The sequence below is a fragment of the Eurosta solidaginis genome, chromosome 3 (genome assembly GCF_040869045.1).
Source record: "Eurosta solidaginis isolate ZX-2024a chromosome 3, ASM4086904v1, whole genome shotgun sequence".
In the NCBI taxonomy this organism is placed as follows: domain Eukaryota; kingdom Metazoa; phylum Arthropoda; class Insecta; order Diptera; family Tephritidae; genus Eurosta; species Eurosta solidaginis.
The window spans coordinates 72,972,250-72,990,264 of NC_090321.1; the positions used below are offsets into that span (position 1 = coordinate 72,972,250).

Genomic DNA, 18,015 nt, shown 5'->3' on the forward strand with positions numbered 1-18,015 from the left:
GCTCATTTTCAATACCAATCTATTCCAGATAAGCTCGCGTACCATATTTGGTGAAGATATCTCAATATTTACTCAAGTTATCGTGTTAACGGACGGACATGGCTCAATCAAATTTTTTCGACACTGATAATTTTGATATATGTAAGTCTATATCTATCTCGATTCCTTTATAACTGTACAACCAACCGTTATCCCATCAATGTTAATATACTCTGTGCGCAAAGCACGCTGAGTATAAAAATTATCCGTAGACTCGTCAATATCTAGTATTAACTGTACTTACGCATCAAATTTCGCTGATTTGCTCTTCTTCGCAAGTGGTTCCTCAAGATCTGTTGTACTTGTTGAAAGACGTTTCTTGTCTTCGCTTGCCAGTTTTTTCTCCTCTTTACTATCATCAACATCCATTGCTTCAAATTTTGCTGTTGGTGACAATGGCGCTTTCGGTTTTACCGAACGTTGTTCAGGTGTCGAATCAGTGCTAGAGTGACGCTTAACACTTACACTACTACTAACAGCAACTACACTTGTATCATTTTTACTCTCAGCGACAATTGGAGCTGCAGCGGTCTCAACGCCAACACCATCTCCACTAACATCACCATCTCCACCACCACCGCCGCCGCTATCATTATCGTTTTTGATATTTTCAGTTTCCACTGACGTTCCTGCGTTAATTGGTTTTGATTCCTCCGTTGGTATGGATGTTGCTGTTGCTTTTGTGGTTATGGTGGTGGTGCTTGTTCTTGTCTCCGTTGTTGTTGTTACGGTCGTTTCTGACATTTTCTTATCACCATCATCGTCATCATTATGATCACTGTTGTCCCCTTCAAGTGCTGGCTGTGGTGGCGCTGTAGATGTTTCTAATTTATTATACAATTCTTGAATTTTAAACGACACTTTTGGTGATGTTGTCGTGGTTGTAGTTATAGCTACTGTAGTATTATTAACGTTTTCCTCCGACACCTCAGTTGCTACTATGCTACTATGCTCTAACTTTGGCGTGTACGCACCGATCGGGGGGAAATGCCTTAAATCAATATCCGTTTTCGCAGCGATTGCCAAACATCCGTCGGCCTCTATTTTAATATCTAAAATTGGTTTTTTTTATGCTTACGTTTTGTTTTCATTTAGTTTTTTTTCTTACGTTAACATTAATATTAAATTGTTTACTTTGTATTTTTTTATATTTACTTGCTTTTGTTTTGTTTTAATTTTACAAAACATTAAACGTTTGCCACAAATTTACATGAAAGTTATATAACTGGGTATAGGAAGATGGGTTGGGGATAACTACCAAAATTAAAAAAAAAAGATTTAAATAATAACTTACTAATCACTTAAACCAATTTTAAAGATTAAAAATTTGCGCATAATATAAAAAAAAATGAAAATTAAAATGTTAACCATAAATAAAAGTAAAAGCCTCAAATAAAAAAAAATAAACAAAACAGTTTAACGTACATATATTGAAATTAAGAGTGAATCAAACCAACTTTCTATATGTCAAGTGTAACGCCGCACACACACACACGCACAATGTATATATTTTATTAAAAACTAACTTATTTTTTTGTTGCCTTGGTTTTGAGAATAACACAGGCCAACAGCATCTCAGACCCAGAAACCGGACTATATATTTTCGAAGGATTTTGGTGCGATGAATCGAAATCTGGCCTCAAATTGTTCTATCAGCTCTGGTTTTCGAGATATCCTAACCTAAAAGTGCAAAAAAAAAACCGTTTTTACCCATATTTAGGTTATGCAACCTTGGAATTTTTTCTTTCATTATTTGGATTCAGCGCATCATAGACCTTCGGAAATATATAGTTCTGGGTCTGAATGTTGGTTAAATTTTGTCGGCCTGTGTAATTTTCTTAATAGAAAAAATCCGACACAGCCAAGTTCTCTATCCACTTGTTGGAAATATTCAAACACATATTCTTCTCTCGACGGTCCAATGCAAATGTTTCTATGAAACAACCATGCATAAAAAGGTGTAATCTGTTGAATAATCACGCAGTACCTTTGTGAGTATGGGATTGCTTTCATTTGGCCTCATATTTCAGTTGAGTTCAGAGTGCTTCGCCCCAATGGATGTGACTACTCACAAATTGTCACCAGTATCCTTTAATGGGAGTCCAGAAACTTGCAATGTTAGCAGGGGTGTACCAGAGAGTAAAGGTGTTAGAGGCGTTGGTTCCACATTGCAATTGAAAAGATGGTTGGTGTCATGTGGGCCACATCGCGTGTAGTATATACATTACGTACATACATATGTCGGTGTTGATTCTGAACAAGTCAAGAGTTTAAGCTGTTACAGTATTCAGAACGAAGAAGGACCAGCGTTACTCTTGTCTCCCTTGGTAGTCTACATTATCTGCAAGGGTAGGATCGCGTTTATTGATGAAGGGCCTCCATATGCTTGTCTAGATCAAGCGGCTGCATTGGCAGGTGCCGGATCCCATCATAGTACTTGCGGAGATGTTTGCTTACCCCTTTTGGAAACTGGGCTAGATGAATTTATTTGCTAGGGTGTCCTGCTTTGTGATATGTTAGTAAAAACTGTCTTACGAATTATATTACAAAAAAAAAACAAAAAAAAAAACAGAGGCGTGAGTACCAAATAGTCGTGGAATTCGATGTGTAAACATAAGTACAGGTCTAGAAAAATAGTGCTTTTAAGTTAGCTAGAGCTCATCCAGGGGTTGAAGTAGAACCACATTAAATTTTTTTTATTATATGTTATTTTATTTTATATAATTTTCTTATTTTAACTTATTTTTTTTTACTTTGTCACGCATTTGCTCATATTTGCCATAATATCTCTTGGACTTGCATGCATAAAAATTGTTATTTATAACTGCATACAGCATACTAATACCACACATTACGCCTATGCTAACACATTATCTTGTACTCCATACAGTACATAATCGCCACCTCTCATTCCAGAGCGTTCCAACAACTAATTTCGCGGGAATTTTGGTACTTTCAGCCTGTTTGCTGTTGCTGATCGGAATCACTTGCATTCCGACAGCTTTAAAATAACAATAAATGATGATGCATATCGTAAATAAGACCAAACAAAATTTGCTCCAGGGGTGGATTGGAAATACGTCCTTTTCAACCTCACATTATACCTTAAGCTGTACTGATCGGAATCTTCTTGCATTCCGACAGCTCATTACTAAGCAAAGTGGGGTGATTGGAAACGCATTCTTTCCAACATCCCAATACATGTTTAGCTGCGTTGATCGGAGAATACAATTTTTGACACCCCTCCGATTCTTTTGGACGTGTATTAAGAATGTCATGATTCTGTATTGAATTGCGCTCTTTTTTATGCTAATATGGAAGTTATTTGCCGGTTTAGGGCGGATTTTGTATACATATTCGATGAAAAAAATATTGAGGAAAATCTAAAAACAGATTTCTCTGCACACTGAATTTAACAAAAATCACTAAGCTTCCTTCAAAAAACGGCTCGATACTTTGTTGTTGCCAAAGCAACCCTGTCATGTCGAATGTGATTCTCAAGGAAGTTTTGTTTAGTTTTTTTTTAATTGAATACTATATATTTATGCGGTAAAGTGACTTTGCATAATTACGATTTTTGGAAAGAGAATTAATTAATTAATTTAATACAATCAATAAAATAAACACAAATACCACACGAAAATGTATAGAAGGCGTTTTTATAAATACATCTGACAAAAAAAAAAACCAACGACTACCTTGAGAAAACATCGAGTAATTTGCTTTGGCAACAACAAAAGTATCGAGTAACGCCTCTTGACAAATATATACTCTTTGACTAAGTGATACTCACATTACTAAGCGGTTATTAAATAAAGGCACAACAACAATAAAGCAAGCTGCCACTCTTGTACGTAAACAAATCAATCATCATCTACACACATACATATAAGGCAACGGAGAGATTCTCATAAACACATGTAATCATCAGCCGAAGTAGTACTCACATATACACACGAATATGCCTATGCGAGGCTATAAACTACAAATACACACGCATATAGCTGGTAACCAAGTAGAAGATTCTACAAGGAGAAACGCCTAGACATTTGGAGAAAAGTGGGACAATGCAACAGAGAGTATAAAAGCAGAGCAAGCTGAGTAGTCAGTAACAAGTTTGATTTAAATACGCTATCAGTTGCGAGGTGAAGTTTAATTGTGAAGTATAATTGTACTACTCCCAACGTAGTCTAATAAAGACCATTTTGCAATACAGAATGTTGGAGTGATTTATTCAACAGTTTAGCGATTCGAACGTTAGCAGAAGGTTGCAAATATGTATGTTTTATTTACTGTGCAAGTAAAAAATAAATCAATTTCCTTAAAATGTATCGATTTTTTTTTTATTCAAACACTGTTAGATACATGAAAGTAGGCGTGGTTGTACACTAAGAAAATTCATTTACTTTTTTACCGATTAGTAATAGCCAAAGAACTCAGCGTTTTCCCAGCATAAAAATATAAATTTTTTTTTGAACGCAAGTAATATTATAAAAAAAGTCATTAAAGTTTGCTGATTCTGACTAACACTTCAAATACTTTAAGGTTGGTTTTCTCGAAACAGCTGTAAGTGACTTTTTCGGTTATGCCTGAAAGATATTGTATATACATATATTAGACTGGGTCGATTTATTAACCGATATCGTGCCATCGATTTTTCGATAGGATTTGGGCTCAGGAAAAAAAGTTCCATTACGCATACCCAAAAAAATAGTTCTCGAGCCTGCGAAACAAAAATGGCGAAAGGGCCAATTTTTCGACAAAAACACTCCACAAAACGTAAAAAATATTTATATTTTTTTTTCAAAAAACTGTTATCGCCAACGTTTTTACAACAGTTTTTTGAAAAAAAAAAAAGAAATATATTTTTTGGGTCTTGGAGTGTTTTGGTCGAAAAATTGTTTTTTGGGTATGCGTAGTTGAACTTTTTTTCTTGCTGAGCCCAAATCCTATGGAAAAATCGATGGCGCGATATCGATTAACTTTCATCCATACAAATCGAACCAGGTTAATATATATATGAGAGATGTGATCGTTAACAGATTATCCGTTTCCCTTACTTAAATACATAACCCGTGACACGAATAGCGTTTAAGCCAAATATAGATATAAGTAATATACAGCGATGCTCTATGAACTAGAGCCAGCCAACTATCACAGTATCAGCCTTTTTAATATCGCATATAAGGTGTTGTTAAGCGTATTGTGCGAAAGATTGAAGCCCACCCTGAACTGACTGAACGTTATCAGTGCGGTTTCAGTCCGAGCAAATGTACTATCGCCCATATTTTCAATATGCGCAAAATCTTGAAAAACAAAAACCCGTGGAAAAAGAATTGACACACATCACATTTTCGTCGATTTTAAAGCCGCCATAGCACGAAAAGGAGCTGCATATATACCGCTATGTCTGAATTTGGTTTCCCCGCAAACGTCTGTGCAAATTGGCGTTGAGCAACACTATCAGTTCAGTATGAATTGGGAAGGACTTCACCGAGCCGTTCGAAACTAAACGAGGTTTTAGACTAGGTGACTCTCCATCGTGTGATTTCTTTAATTTGGTGCTGGAGAAAATTATACTTGCTGCAGTACTGCTATGGAACAATATCCTATAAAAGATATCCGGAAAAGATGGGTTTCATGGTGATTGAGTACAAAACGAAGTACCTACTGTCATAGCGCATTTACGCTTGGCAATCACGCCACTGTTGGCAGCCATCATTTCGAAATAGTAAAAGACTTGGTTTATTTGGAACCAGCATTAACACAAACAACATCAGCTTTGAAATCCAGCGAAGAATTGCTGTTACCAACAAATGCTACTTCAAAGTAGACAATTGAAAAGTGATATCCTCTCTCGGCAAACGTACCTGTCCTGCTATATGGCCTAGAAGGTGCAATTTGGTCACATTAAATCGTTCCCGATATGGTTGGGCTAGCTAGTACCTTAATGGTGCTTGTTACCGGAACGTACTTGCCCTATATCCGACAAAGGACCATCAACATCGATAAAACTAGCCAAAACCTTCGGCGTCTGTATCGCTACAACATCAGATAAGGTGCCTGTTGGAGTGGTGGAGAGAAAAGTTCTTCGAAGGATTTAAGGATGAGCTGTATGAATTTTACGCAGACATCAACATAGTCCAGCGAATTAAAACACAGCGACAAGGCCATGCTATTTTTATCGGAACCTGCCTATGGAAACAGAGGAAGGGTGGTCCACAGTACGCTGGGAGGACTACGGTGGAAAACTATAAAAATTCTCTTGATGTGACCAATTGGCGCAAGTTAACCCAACGAAGAAGCGATTGGCGCGCATTGTTGGATGGCCATAACCGTTTAAACGGTTAAAGGGCCAGTTAATGGTGACTTAACCATAACCTGATGAAACAGCTGATCGAACCAACCAAATTTATTGATTCGTCGCAGTGTTCTATTTTGGGTATGACATAGAGTCTGAAGCAGTTAATTACGTTTAGTCGTGCCATGCCATTGGACTATTTGAAATTCCACTAAAACATTGTAACGATTTTTGGGAAATTCCACATATTTGCAACCTTCTGCTAACGCTCGAATCGCTAAACTGTTGAATAAATAATTCCAATATTCAATAATGCAAAATGGTCTTTATTAGACTACTTTGAAAGTACTTCACAATAACACTTAACTTCACAACCAATAGCGTGCTTGAATCCGTTTGATGTAATGCAAATTTACATATATTTTCATTCTTAATAGGTGAAAACATAAAAATTCAATGCAAAACAGTAGACATCCAGATATTGCGAAGGCCTTCACGAAGCACATCATCTAAAATCGTTGACACCGTGCTTCTACCTACACTCATGCTAGAATCCTTGCTAACTGATCTTTGATAGGGTCTTTCAGCTAAAAATCGTAACGTAGCTGCTAGTTGCAGGACTGTTCGAGCGAGTTAAGGGTCCTTCAATGGTGTCCAATACCATTCGGATAGCCTCTTTGTTTATGCGATAGTATGCAATGTAACTGCAAATACACTATAAATATTTAGAAATCCACATAAGAAATATTTTTAATTACGCTGTCTTTGGCAACTTAAATGGATTTCTGCGATCTCTCAAAATTTTCCTTTTGACCTTCTCGCAACTTTCTTCTTCCAATAATATAAATGCTACAACTGCTGATGCCATTTTGATGTTAATAAATTTGTTTATTTCTGTTTAAATGCACAAAACAACTATTTTCTAAAATTTTGCCAAAAAAATTAACATCAAAATTGCCGGTGCATCGCAAAACAGCTGATTCGAACATCGCTTTTATTTACATTCGAAAAGAGCAAAACCAATACGGTTTTATGACACCAAATTAAATCAATGTTGGTTTGTAATTCCGACAAAACGCAAAACCGACTTGGATTCCATGACAGCCCTGGAAGACATGCGTTTGTGAGTTTCTCTCTGCTGCCTTGCATGTATGTGTGTAGATGATTGAGTTGTTTACGTACATACTGCTTAGTATCGTCGTAGTGGTGGTAGTATCGCTTAGTAATACTAATATTCGTCACAATATCAATATAAGTTGAGTAAATCGCCCATTGCTCTGTGAAAATCATATTCTAGGGATCAAAATAAGAAACTTTGCCGAAGGAACCATACCTCTAAAACGAGTTCTGATGTCCCCCCCCCTTGGGTCGTAGGGGCAAATTTTGAAAAATCCCACTTTGAAATGCCTATGTTTTTTCTTTTTGGAGTTTATTTTTCTCTTTAGCAATTTATTTAGTAGAACATATGTAAATGAAAAAATGAATTTAACTTAGTAATAGAAAATAAATTTAAAAAAATTATTAGAAATTAGCGTTTTTACAACCCCCTTTTAAAACCAAGGCATCACTGTGATGTATTTGCATGTCGTAAACATAGTTGTGTGGGTTTTTTTATTCAACCGTTTTAAAAAATGAAGGTATCACTGTGACACAATTGCAGATCGTAAAATTGCTTGTGTTGTTTTTTTTAAGCCACCACAATACACAGCAGGTAGAATTGAAATTGCCCCTACCCAAAAGTTCGACCCAAAGGGGGGGGGGGGGCGGGGGGGGGACATCAGAATTCGTTTTAGAGGTATGGTTTCTTCGGCAAAGTTTCTTTTTTTGATCATAGAATACGATTTCCACAGAGCAATGAGCGATTTTTAAATCGACCCTCCCTACACATATATTTTCCATCGTATTAAGGTCTAGCGCTTGTGGCGGCTAGCTCAAACAATAATATTGTTTTCTGAACCAGTTTTTCACTCGTTTTGTCGTGAGTTTGGATTTGTTATCCTACTGAGACATTCATAGATAAAAAATTGTTTCACTTAAAATCCTGGTGTATTGTATAACATCCTTCATAGCTTCGATTCAAGTTGAGCGATTTGTTTCACAATGTGCAAATCATCCTAAGCCATTATAGTCCTACCTAGCCATGTTCCGTGGTGAAAATCTTCGCTTTACCAGAAATTACCTTAAATTTTTTCACTGGTCAAATAGTTAGATCCTAAAATGTTACCGTCTATTCGCATGTATTCCGCTTGAATATAATGCCGAATGCTTTACAATGAAATAAGATTTTCAGTGAAAACCTACTAGGGAGATTCGCTTTGTCTTGCAAACGGTACACAGATAAATGCATGCATTGCACGGACTGTAAATTCACAACAGCAAAAACTTAAACATGCTCAAAGATATGTTTATTTTCGTGCAACGAATTGTAGGAAATGAAAATCAATTTTTTTTTTTTTGCGTGCTAATTGCATTTCGTAATGTGGTGTGAGCTTTAAAGCTTTAAATAATCCGTCATCTTGCAAGACAAAGCGAATTCTCCTAATGTGTTTGGCAGAGTTTAATATGCCGCTTTGCTAAACATCTAGCAGGATAACGTGGCAACACTTGCCGTCAAAACGGGCTGCATAATGGTTCACATTAAACATCAACGAAGTTTTAGCTGGCCTTCATAGTTGTTGACGCTTCTTTGCCAAATTTTAGCTAACAACTACTGAAGGCGCTGGCATCGCTCAGCAGCTAGCAAAAATAATGGGATACCTGAAAATATAGTAAACTAAAATTAATTATATTTCATCCATTATATTGACCGTTTCAAGAAATCTCAAGGAGTCACCTCAAAGAACACGACTAAAGCTAATAAATTGCTTCCACTTCTTGAATACAACCGATGGGTATTCATGCATTGATACTGCAAAACTGCAAACAGCGGTCGAATCGTTACATACAATCACGTATCGGCAACGAAAGAAATAAAAAGTTCAAAGAAAAAACACTTCTTAGCCCTTTCTGAATTATTGGCATTTTAAATGTAACGGTCGCGGCATGGTTGGATTTTTTAGTGAATATTGAGATACGTTCCAAACCGATTGCTATATAGTAATAAAATACATGCTATCTTGATATTCTAAACAGCTCCTTTCGTAAGATACTCACACTGTCGTAAAATATCCAGGTCCAAATTTTGGGCAACCTCTCGAAAACGAGGGCTTACATAGAAATATAATTAATTCTACTGATCGCGGTAAACTTGAAATAGTTGTTATTGTCCGGTTTCCCCCGCTTGATTAAAATAAAGGCGTAGGATTCAAGGGGTTGATAAGCCCAATACAAAGTTTTTTGGCTTCAAAGCTTCCGCAACCCAATTGTCAACCTTACCTACGCGAGGGGGAATCTGTAACAAATATGAATGTATCTATCAGGCGAGGCTCTGGCGACCCCAAGTTCATCGTGGAACTTGGGGGTGGAGGAAGGCGGTATGACCTAGTAGGTTTAATGTGGTCATATTAATCGTTCCGAGATGGTCGGGCTAGTACCTTAATAGTGCTTTACTTACCACCGGAACGAAACGGATCTATATCCGACCAAGGACCATCAACATCGATAGCTCTCCCCGGAAGTGTCTATATCGGTAATACAACAATAACAACATAATTTCTCGATAACCAATAGATAACTTTTTAAAGCGTATCGAGTACTTTTTGATAATAAATCGATACCTTTTCGATAACAAACCGATAACTCGTCTATAAAAAATCAGTAGCCCATTCCTAACCTTTGTTATCCTTTCTTTTCTGCCATTATTTGATGTCAGATTTAGCTCATATCAACTCTGCTACGTACATTGTTTCTACGTTACGCTACAAAGTAGTGACTAAATTAACGCTTACATTCTGTGGTATAACAAAACGTTTCCCCCACTACGCTGGCATATTTTACGTACTGTGGCAAATTTAGCATTACTATGTTATTAGTAAATAAAGGCACAACAACAATAAAGCAAGCTGCCACTCTTGTGTACATGAGCAAATCAATCATCATTTACACACATACATACAAGGCAACGAAGAGATAAACTCACACACACAGATGTAGTCATCAGCCGAATTGTTACTTACGCATACACACGCATATATGTAGCTCAATTACCAAGCAGGAGATACAGCAGTTGTAGAAGGCGAAACGTCTAGACTTTAGTAGAAATATGCGAATGAAGCAACGAGAGTATAAAAGCAGCGCAAGCTGACTAATCAGTATTCAGTTTGATTTAAGCACGTTATTGGTTGTGAAGTACTCTCAAAGTAGTCTAATAAAGACCATTTTGCATTATTGAATATTGGAGCTATTTATTCAACAGTTTAGCGATTCGAACGTTAGCAGAAGGTTTGGAATAAGCGGAATTTCCCAAATTCGTTACAGTAAATATATCCCCCATATAGCAAAGAACTAAGAAAGACTACGTTTACTCTTACACTTCAGACCTTACGCTTACATTCTAGATTCGCCATACCGTGAGCAAGGATGTTTACATACAAAAAAAAAATTGTGTCTTAATTATCACAGAAAATGTAACAAATGTATCGGTCGCGACACGTAAAAAAATTTGAAAAAAATTAACAGGTTCTCTTGCGAGTCTATACCTTGGTTGGCTATAACCCGATGTTGAGTTTCTCTCAAGATCGTAAAAGAAGAGATTTAGACCTTTCCAACGATATATATGGGAGTTTCCATTGGTATGGTCGCGACACTTTTGTGCAAAACTTTCATAATTTAAAGAAAACTGTCAAAGAAGCTATTAGATTATTATACGCGAAAAATACTGCAAGTAAGGAATATAAGTCAGGCAAACTACGAATAAAAATTTTAATTGGTAGAGCCCAGGAAAAGCCATATTAGCGATATTATAAAATTGATAAATTGCGGGGAACTCGTTTCCGTACCGTACACTGTACACGTTTCCGTACCGTACACTGTACAATTTTCCGACTAAACTCTGTAAAACCAGCTCAACATATCTAAATTTGAAGTTTTTCCTATTGATAGTGCGTTAAGAAAAAAAAAAACAACTCTTAACATTTTTCGATTTATAAGCATATTGAATTGCTACGGTGGCGACATGGCTAAATGTTTAGTGTATTTTGGTGGATATCTCCCTAACCGGTTGCTATATACAAATTAAATACATCATATATCTTGATTGTCTAAACAGCTTTTTTCTTTCGTGTGATATCAATATTGGCGTAAAATATTTTAAGGTCATCCAGGTCTAAACTTCGGTCTACATCTCGAAAACGAGGGCTAACATAGCAAACTGATTAAAAAAATAATAATTAATGTAAGGCGCGATAACCTCCGAAGAGATGTTAGGCCGAGCTTCTCTTCCAATTTGCGTCGTGCTCCCATTAATTTTTCCTACAAATTGGCGGACGGGAGCTTCTCTTCCACTTTGCGTCGTGCTATTATAAATTTTTCCTAGAAATTGGCAGGGCGGTACCTACATGTTTTATGCCAACTCCTAACGGCATCTGCAAGGCAGGTTAGTTCTTATTGAGAGCTTTTCATGGCAGAAATACACTCGGAGAATATACCCGTGGTAGGTATGCCTGTCGTAAGAGGCGACTTAAATACCAAACTGATTCAAGGGGTTGTGTAGCGCAACCCTCTCAAGATTTTGCCAGCGCAATATATAGCTTATCCAACCCAATTGTCAACCTTACCTATTAATGGCGAATCATGTTGCATTAACAGCCGAGGCTCTGGCGCCCGCGGACTCCTGATGGATCTAGGGGGTGCTAGGGCGTTATGGCCTAGAGGGTTGAATGTGGTCATACCAAATCGTTCCCGAGATGATCGGGCTAGTACCTTTATGATGCTTGTTACCGGAACGTACCGGATCTACATCCGGCAAAGGACCATCAAAATCGATAACACTCCTCAAGGCCTTCGATGAGTGTCCTTATCGCTACGACAACAACAACCCCGCTTAGAAAAATTGTCTTCTAATTGAAAATTGAGTAGTACCACTGAACTCAGCGGACTTGGAATAATTGTATTTGCTCCGTTTCCCTATTGATTTAAAAAAAATTGTTTAAAAATTGGAAAATTTACCAAATGTTACGGTCGTGACAAGTATAAAAGTTAGAAAAAAATAAACGGTCTAACATTTCTTATAGAAATTTTGGTATTGTAATAGTCAGATGCTGTATGACATGTATGCAAGGAATAAAATTTGTGGAAGCTCTTGTTCTCATGTTATTAAACTTTTTCCCCAATTCCTGTTACGGTCGCGGCATCATTTCTTTTAAAGTATAGATGTTTACTGTGGGTCGCACATACTTCCAAAGATCTTGTGATTTGTTTCGAATTATGGAAAAAGTATGTCATATTCATTGAAGCTTAATTTGGTGTTTATAAAAGAAGGGCAACTTCGTAAAAAAACTTAAGCCACTACGATTATGATTTAAAAGTTTTTTAATGTATCCTGGAATCAACTTTGAATCCGTATTACGACTTAGTCATAGTATCCAAATGCTAAATTATATGTTATGTTAAATTATAATGGAGTACAATTTATTTATTAGCTCAGAGGGGTTTGATTTGGTGGAAACTCCCATATGTACATATTGTGGAGAATTTTAGCATCACTAGGTTGTAAGTAAATAATCACGCAACAACAAAAATATTAAAGCGAGCCACACATGTGTACATGAACACATCAATCATCATTTAGACACATGTATAGAAGGCAACGAAGAGATATTTCACGCACACACTTGTGGTAATCAGCCGAAGTAGTTGCTCACACATACACACGCATATGACTATGAGAAACGCATAAACTACAAATATATATGGTAACCAAGCAGAAGATTCTAGAAGGAGAAACGTCTAGACCTTTGGAGAAATATGCGGACGAGACAACAGAGAGTACAAACGCAGCGCAAGCCGAGTAATAACTAATCAGTTTAATTTAAACACGCTATTGGTTGGGAAGTATAATTGTGAAGTACTACTCAAAAAATAATCTAAATAAAGACCAGTTTGCAATACTTAATATTGGATGGGTTTATTCAACAGTTTAGCGATTCAAACGTTAGCAGAAGGTGCATAAATATCAGAAATCCCCAGAAATCGTTACAATATATTAACTAGGAAAACATAACACAACTGTGAAAATTTTGCAATGAACAAATTTTTTTTTTTTTTTTTTTTTTCATCAACTTTGCTGCTATCAGTATGCACTAATTTATAATAAGACTGTACCAACTATGCATTGGAAGTTAATTATGATTTCAATGAGTATTAAAAGTTTTATGTATGGTAAAAACTGACTGATTTATAAAAATTTGAATGAACACAAAATTTGTAAAATAATATGTTAATATGTATCAAAACGTCTAAGAAATGTTTACTTGGTCCATTGTTGTCTAAATTTAGAATCATCCTTTGCAGAGTACTATATCAGACGAAAATTCGTTCTTTAAAATGGCTTACACAGTTTTTAGGGGATGTGTGAGCAATTGTGTGTATTCATCCAACAAACCAATTTTATTTATTCATTGTATGAGCGTCTTGTGCGTAAGTTCTCTTTGAAATTAGCTGATGCATTTGCATAATATGAAACCAGTTCTTTTAACAGAAAAATCATTTTGATTAGTTGAGAAGCTGTTATTTTTACAGAATACTTTAGCTGGAGATAATCAGTTCCTCTTTTGTTGAAACGACTTAACAAATTTGTTCTCTTGATAAAAAAAATCAGTTGAATTAGCCTGAAATCGATCAATTTTACTAAATGTCTGTTTATTCAGGAACAAAAAACCTGATTTGTTAATTTTAATAGCTTCGTTTCTTTCGGAGTATTGAATTAAACTTTAGAACACTCGATTGTTTGTATGTCATACTTTAGCTGCTATCTCATATCGTGGCTTCATTTCATTAACTATTATCGCTTATGTTGTAATGAACTTTATTCAAGCTGACAAATTTTGAGTTTTCTCTCTCGAATATATTTCGAAACTTGAATATTTTTCAAAATTCGAATATTTTTCAATATTCGTGAATTTCGGAAATCGAAGCACTTTTGGTTTTCCTGGAAAAGTTATACTTTTTTCATAACTCGCCGACTCCATGACTTATGTTTTTTCCCTCTCTCATATGAGGTTTTGATCAAACGATTCAGAAATTGAGAAAATTCAAGAAACTTTAAGGAAAAGGCAGTACCATATTTTTTATCGAATTTTACCATAAAATCATGTACTCGAGCTTTTTATTTCTAAATATTTGACACTTTCTTCAAAACCGTTATGCTTTATAAGAAAAGTGACAATAACTCATTAGAGAGGTAAAAACATAACATTACCAATTTGTTATAGACATGCCAAAGGTATACATATTTATTACTCATAACTTCCACCATGATTCTTTTCCAGATGAGCATTTGTCGTGTTTTCGATGTTTATCAGTGGAGCTGCAATGGTAATACGTTGCTCAAATACCGTTAGTTATTTTTTCAGCTAAATCAGAATCACGACGAATCCCTTAACCAAAGTAAACAATAAACGAGTGCCTATTCTTTTTTGCACATGGCGAATGCACTCTTTTCTCCCTTACCTCCAGTCCGTCATACATCATGTGCACTTAAATTTCAAAACTCATGTAATTTTTCTAGATGCAGATGTACAAATATCGATGAGTTTGTTGAAGTTTTCGCGCAAATCAATTATTTAAATAAATTTGTAGATCTCGAATTGTAATATTCGATCAGAATTACAACTGACTGACATTCACATTCACCATTAGCTTGTCCGCCGCAGGAAAATTATTGCACAATAAGTAAGGTTTTGTTAATACGTCGCTCCGTGGCCCGCTTCACGTTAATGCACCTCACAAAAACTTAACGAGTTATAAGAAATTAAAGCAATGTATTTTCCGTCGGTCTGGTGTCCAGGACTTTGCCCCCTTTACACGGTATTATATATATATACATATTAGACTGGGTCGATTTATTAACCGATTCCAGCCTGCGAAATTTCATTTTTTTTACTTTTTTTCGACTTTGATTTTTAAGGTTTTTTTCATGACCTACTAAAAAAAACTTTCATTTGATTTTAAAATTTTCATGTATACCCAGTCCGACCCAAAAATGTCCGCTAAACACGTTGGTGATAACAAATAAGTTTTTTTTTTTTCAAAAACTGTTATCGTCCAAATTTTTAGCGGACATTTTTGGGTCGGACAGGGTATACATAAGAAAATTTTTTTAGTAGGTCATGAAAAAAAACCTTAAAAATTAAAATCGAAAAAAAGTAAAAAAAAAAAAAAATGAAATTTCGCACGCTCGAAAATTATTTTTGTTTGGTATGCGTAGTGGAACTTTTTTCCTGAGCCCAAATCCTATCAAAAAAATCGATGGCGCGATATCGGTTAACTTTCGTCCATACAAATCGACCCAGGTTAATACCTGTACATTATGGTGGGTGAAATTTATTGTTGAAAAGGCACATCCAGTTTCTGAATCTATGGGTCATACTGAGATACTGGATATAAAATTTTCTAACAAAATTAGGGAGGCTCGAAATTCATTTCAGACCTATGGCCCCATGGACAATATTACTCAGTACGACCCATAGATTCAGAAAATGGATGAGCACCTGAAGGCTTTTCCCTCATGTTTCCCCATACAATTTGACCTGCCCTAATGTATATATATATATATATTATATTGAGTCGTATTACAGATAGCTACGAAATTTTATAAAAATCAGTAGAGCACCGAAATTTTGCATCGCGCACAGTGTCGGGCAACGGTTGATGAATAGCTTTCTTATTCCAAAACTGTCTATGCTAAATATGTTAAATTATTTGCGCTCATTTCGTGCAAAAGTGTTGATAATCATACGCATACTTATAGATACACTAAGAGGTCCGATTTAAAGGTTTTAAACTTTGGAAAAAAATTATTAAATTTTTCATTAATTTCCTATTTTATACCAAGTTTTAAAATTTGGCGAGCGTGTCTTTTGTTGTAGCTTTATACAGGGTAACGACGAGTAACCGTTACACTACTGCCAAAGAGGATAAATGTAATAAGAGCCACCAGTCTGCTACGAGTGGCGAGTAACTCCCTGGAAATTAAAAAAATGGATGCCTAATGTTTTCTAAGAGGGACGCTTCCCAAGGCAGTCGGTTCTATGTACCGGATTTTTCCCGACCAAGGACTGTCATTTCAGTGTTACCCCATTTAATTTGTTTCGTCCCTCCCACAAATTGTCATCCTCCCAGCAGCTCCTTGCAGCAGGACTGCTACAATCCGGGTCCGTCTCCTGACCCCGGTCCTGAGAAATGGTTTTGCTGCATTTGCCAGAAAAGAACCTTTTTAGGACGGTCATACTCTGTTCAGTGTGTCCCGTGCAAGGGTGGTTGCATCGGACAGGTTGTTCTGGGCTTGATCCCAAAACCCGACGTCCACGTAACTTTTATAAATCTTTTGTGGCTCCTTGCTGCTCACCGCCCAAGGGCGTCCCGTAGTCTACGCCTAAGCGTATCCCCACTACCTTCCAGCAGCTTCGCTGCTCAGCAAGCCACAACAAGTACCCGCTGCTGCTCGCGCCCCACGGCGCCAACAACTCAAACAGCTGATACCACTCATAACTACTACCTTCGTAGTAGAGCTGGTAGCAATGCTGAGCATCAGCCCCTGCCCCCGTCTTCTTCTCCCCCCCCCCCCCCCCCCCCCCTCTTTTCTGGCAGCAATCGTGCAGGTCAGGGAAACAGACTCTTAGTCCCTGCCTCCGTTTGCACCGTCTGCCAGCACAGAATATATAGGTTTGCGACATCCGCTCAATGCAGCTCCTGCCTTGGGTGGTGCCACTTTCCTAGATGTTCTGGTCTCCGCGACGGCAACCCCCCGACGGGTTTCATCGCGCCATGTTGCCAGGTCGCAAACCCAAATCATCCGGGTACCCCAATGCTTGCCCAAGGGCGCCCAGTCCCAAGGCCACAACAGCAATTGCGTCCTGGCCTTCCACAACCTAGGCGTAGTCACCCCTCACTTACCCCTAGAGTGGCGGCGTCACCCCTCATGCACTTCAGAATTTTGCAGTTCAACTGTAATGGACTAACTGGGAAGATTACGAAGAAAGTCGATTTCATGAAGCGGCACAACATCCGCATTGCTGCGATTCAAGAGACTAAACTCACAGCAAGATCTGCATTGCAGACCTGCTCTGGTTATAATTCCCACAGGAAAGACCGCGAGAGCGGAAATAGAGGCGGCCTCGCGTTTATTATACACCACTCTGTGCAATATCATATATTTGATCCTGGCATCGACCGCAGTGACAATGTCCTAGAACGTCAAGGCCTATCTGTCCGGTCAGGCGATGCAAATCTAGAAATCATCAACATCTACATCCCTCCTGTCACCTGTTGCCCCAGTGGATACCGCCCTAATATCGAGGCCTTACTCACTGGCAACAATCGCATTATCTTAGGCGATTTCAATGCCCATCACGACCTATGGCATTCAAACTTGCGGGCGGACAGTAGGGGTGAGATGTTGGCGGATCAAATAGACGAAACGACGTTCTGCACAATAAACGGAGACGCCCCCACACGTATGGAAGGAAGCTGTCATAGCTCGCCAGATATCTCAATCGTGAGCACAGAACTCGTAAACT

General features: G+C 37.3%; 1 protein-coding gene across 2 annotated transcripts in view; it reads right to left on the reverse strand.

Moving 5' to 3' along the window:
* Positions 1-18,015, reverse strand: part of Pcf11 (Pcf11 cleavage and polyadenylation factor subunit) — a 118,024-nt gene that overhangs the window by 15,937 nt on the left and 84,072 nt on the right. For both annotated transcript variants that reach the window (XM_067772299.1, XM_067772298.1), the window contains exon 7: positions 284-851. In XM_067772299.1, coding sequence (XP_067628400.1) covers positions 284-851 — 568 coding nt within the window. The remainder of the gene's footprint in view (positions 1-283; positions 852-18,015) is intronic.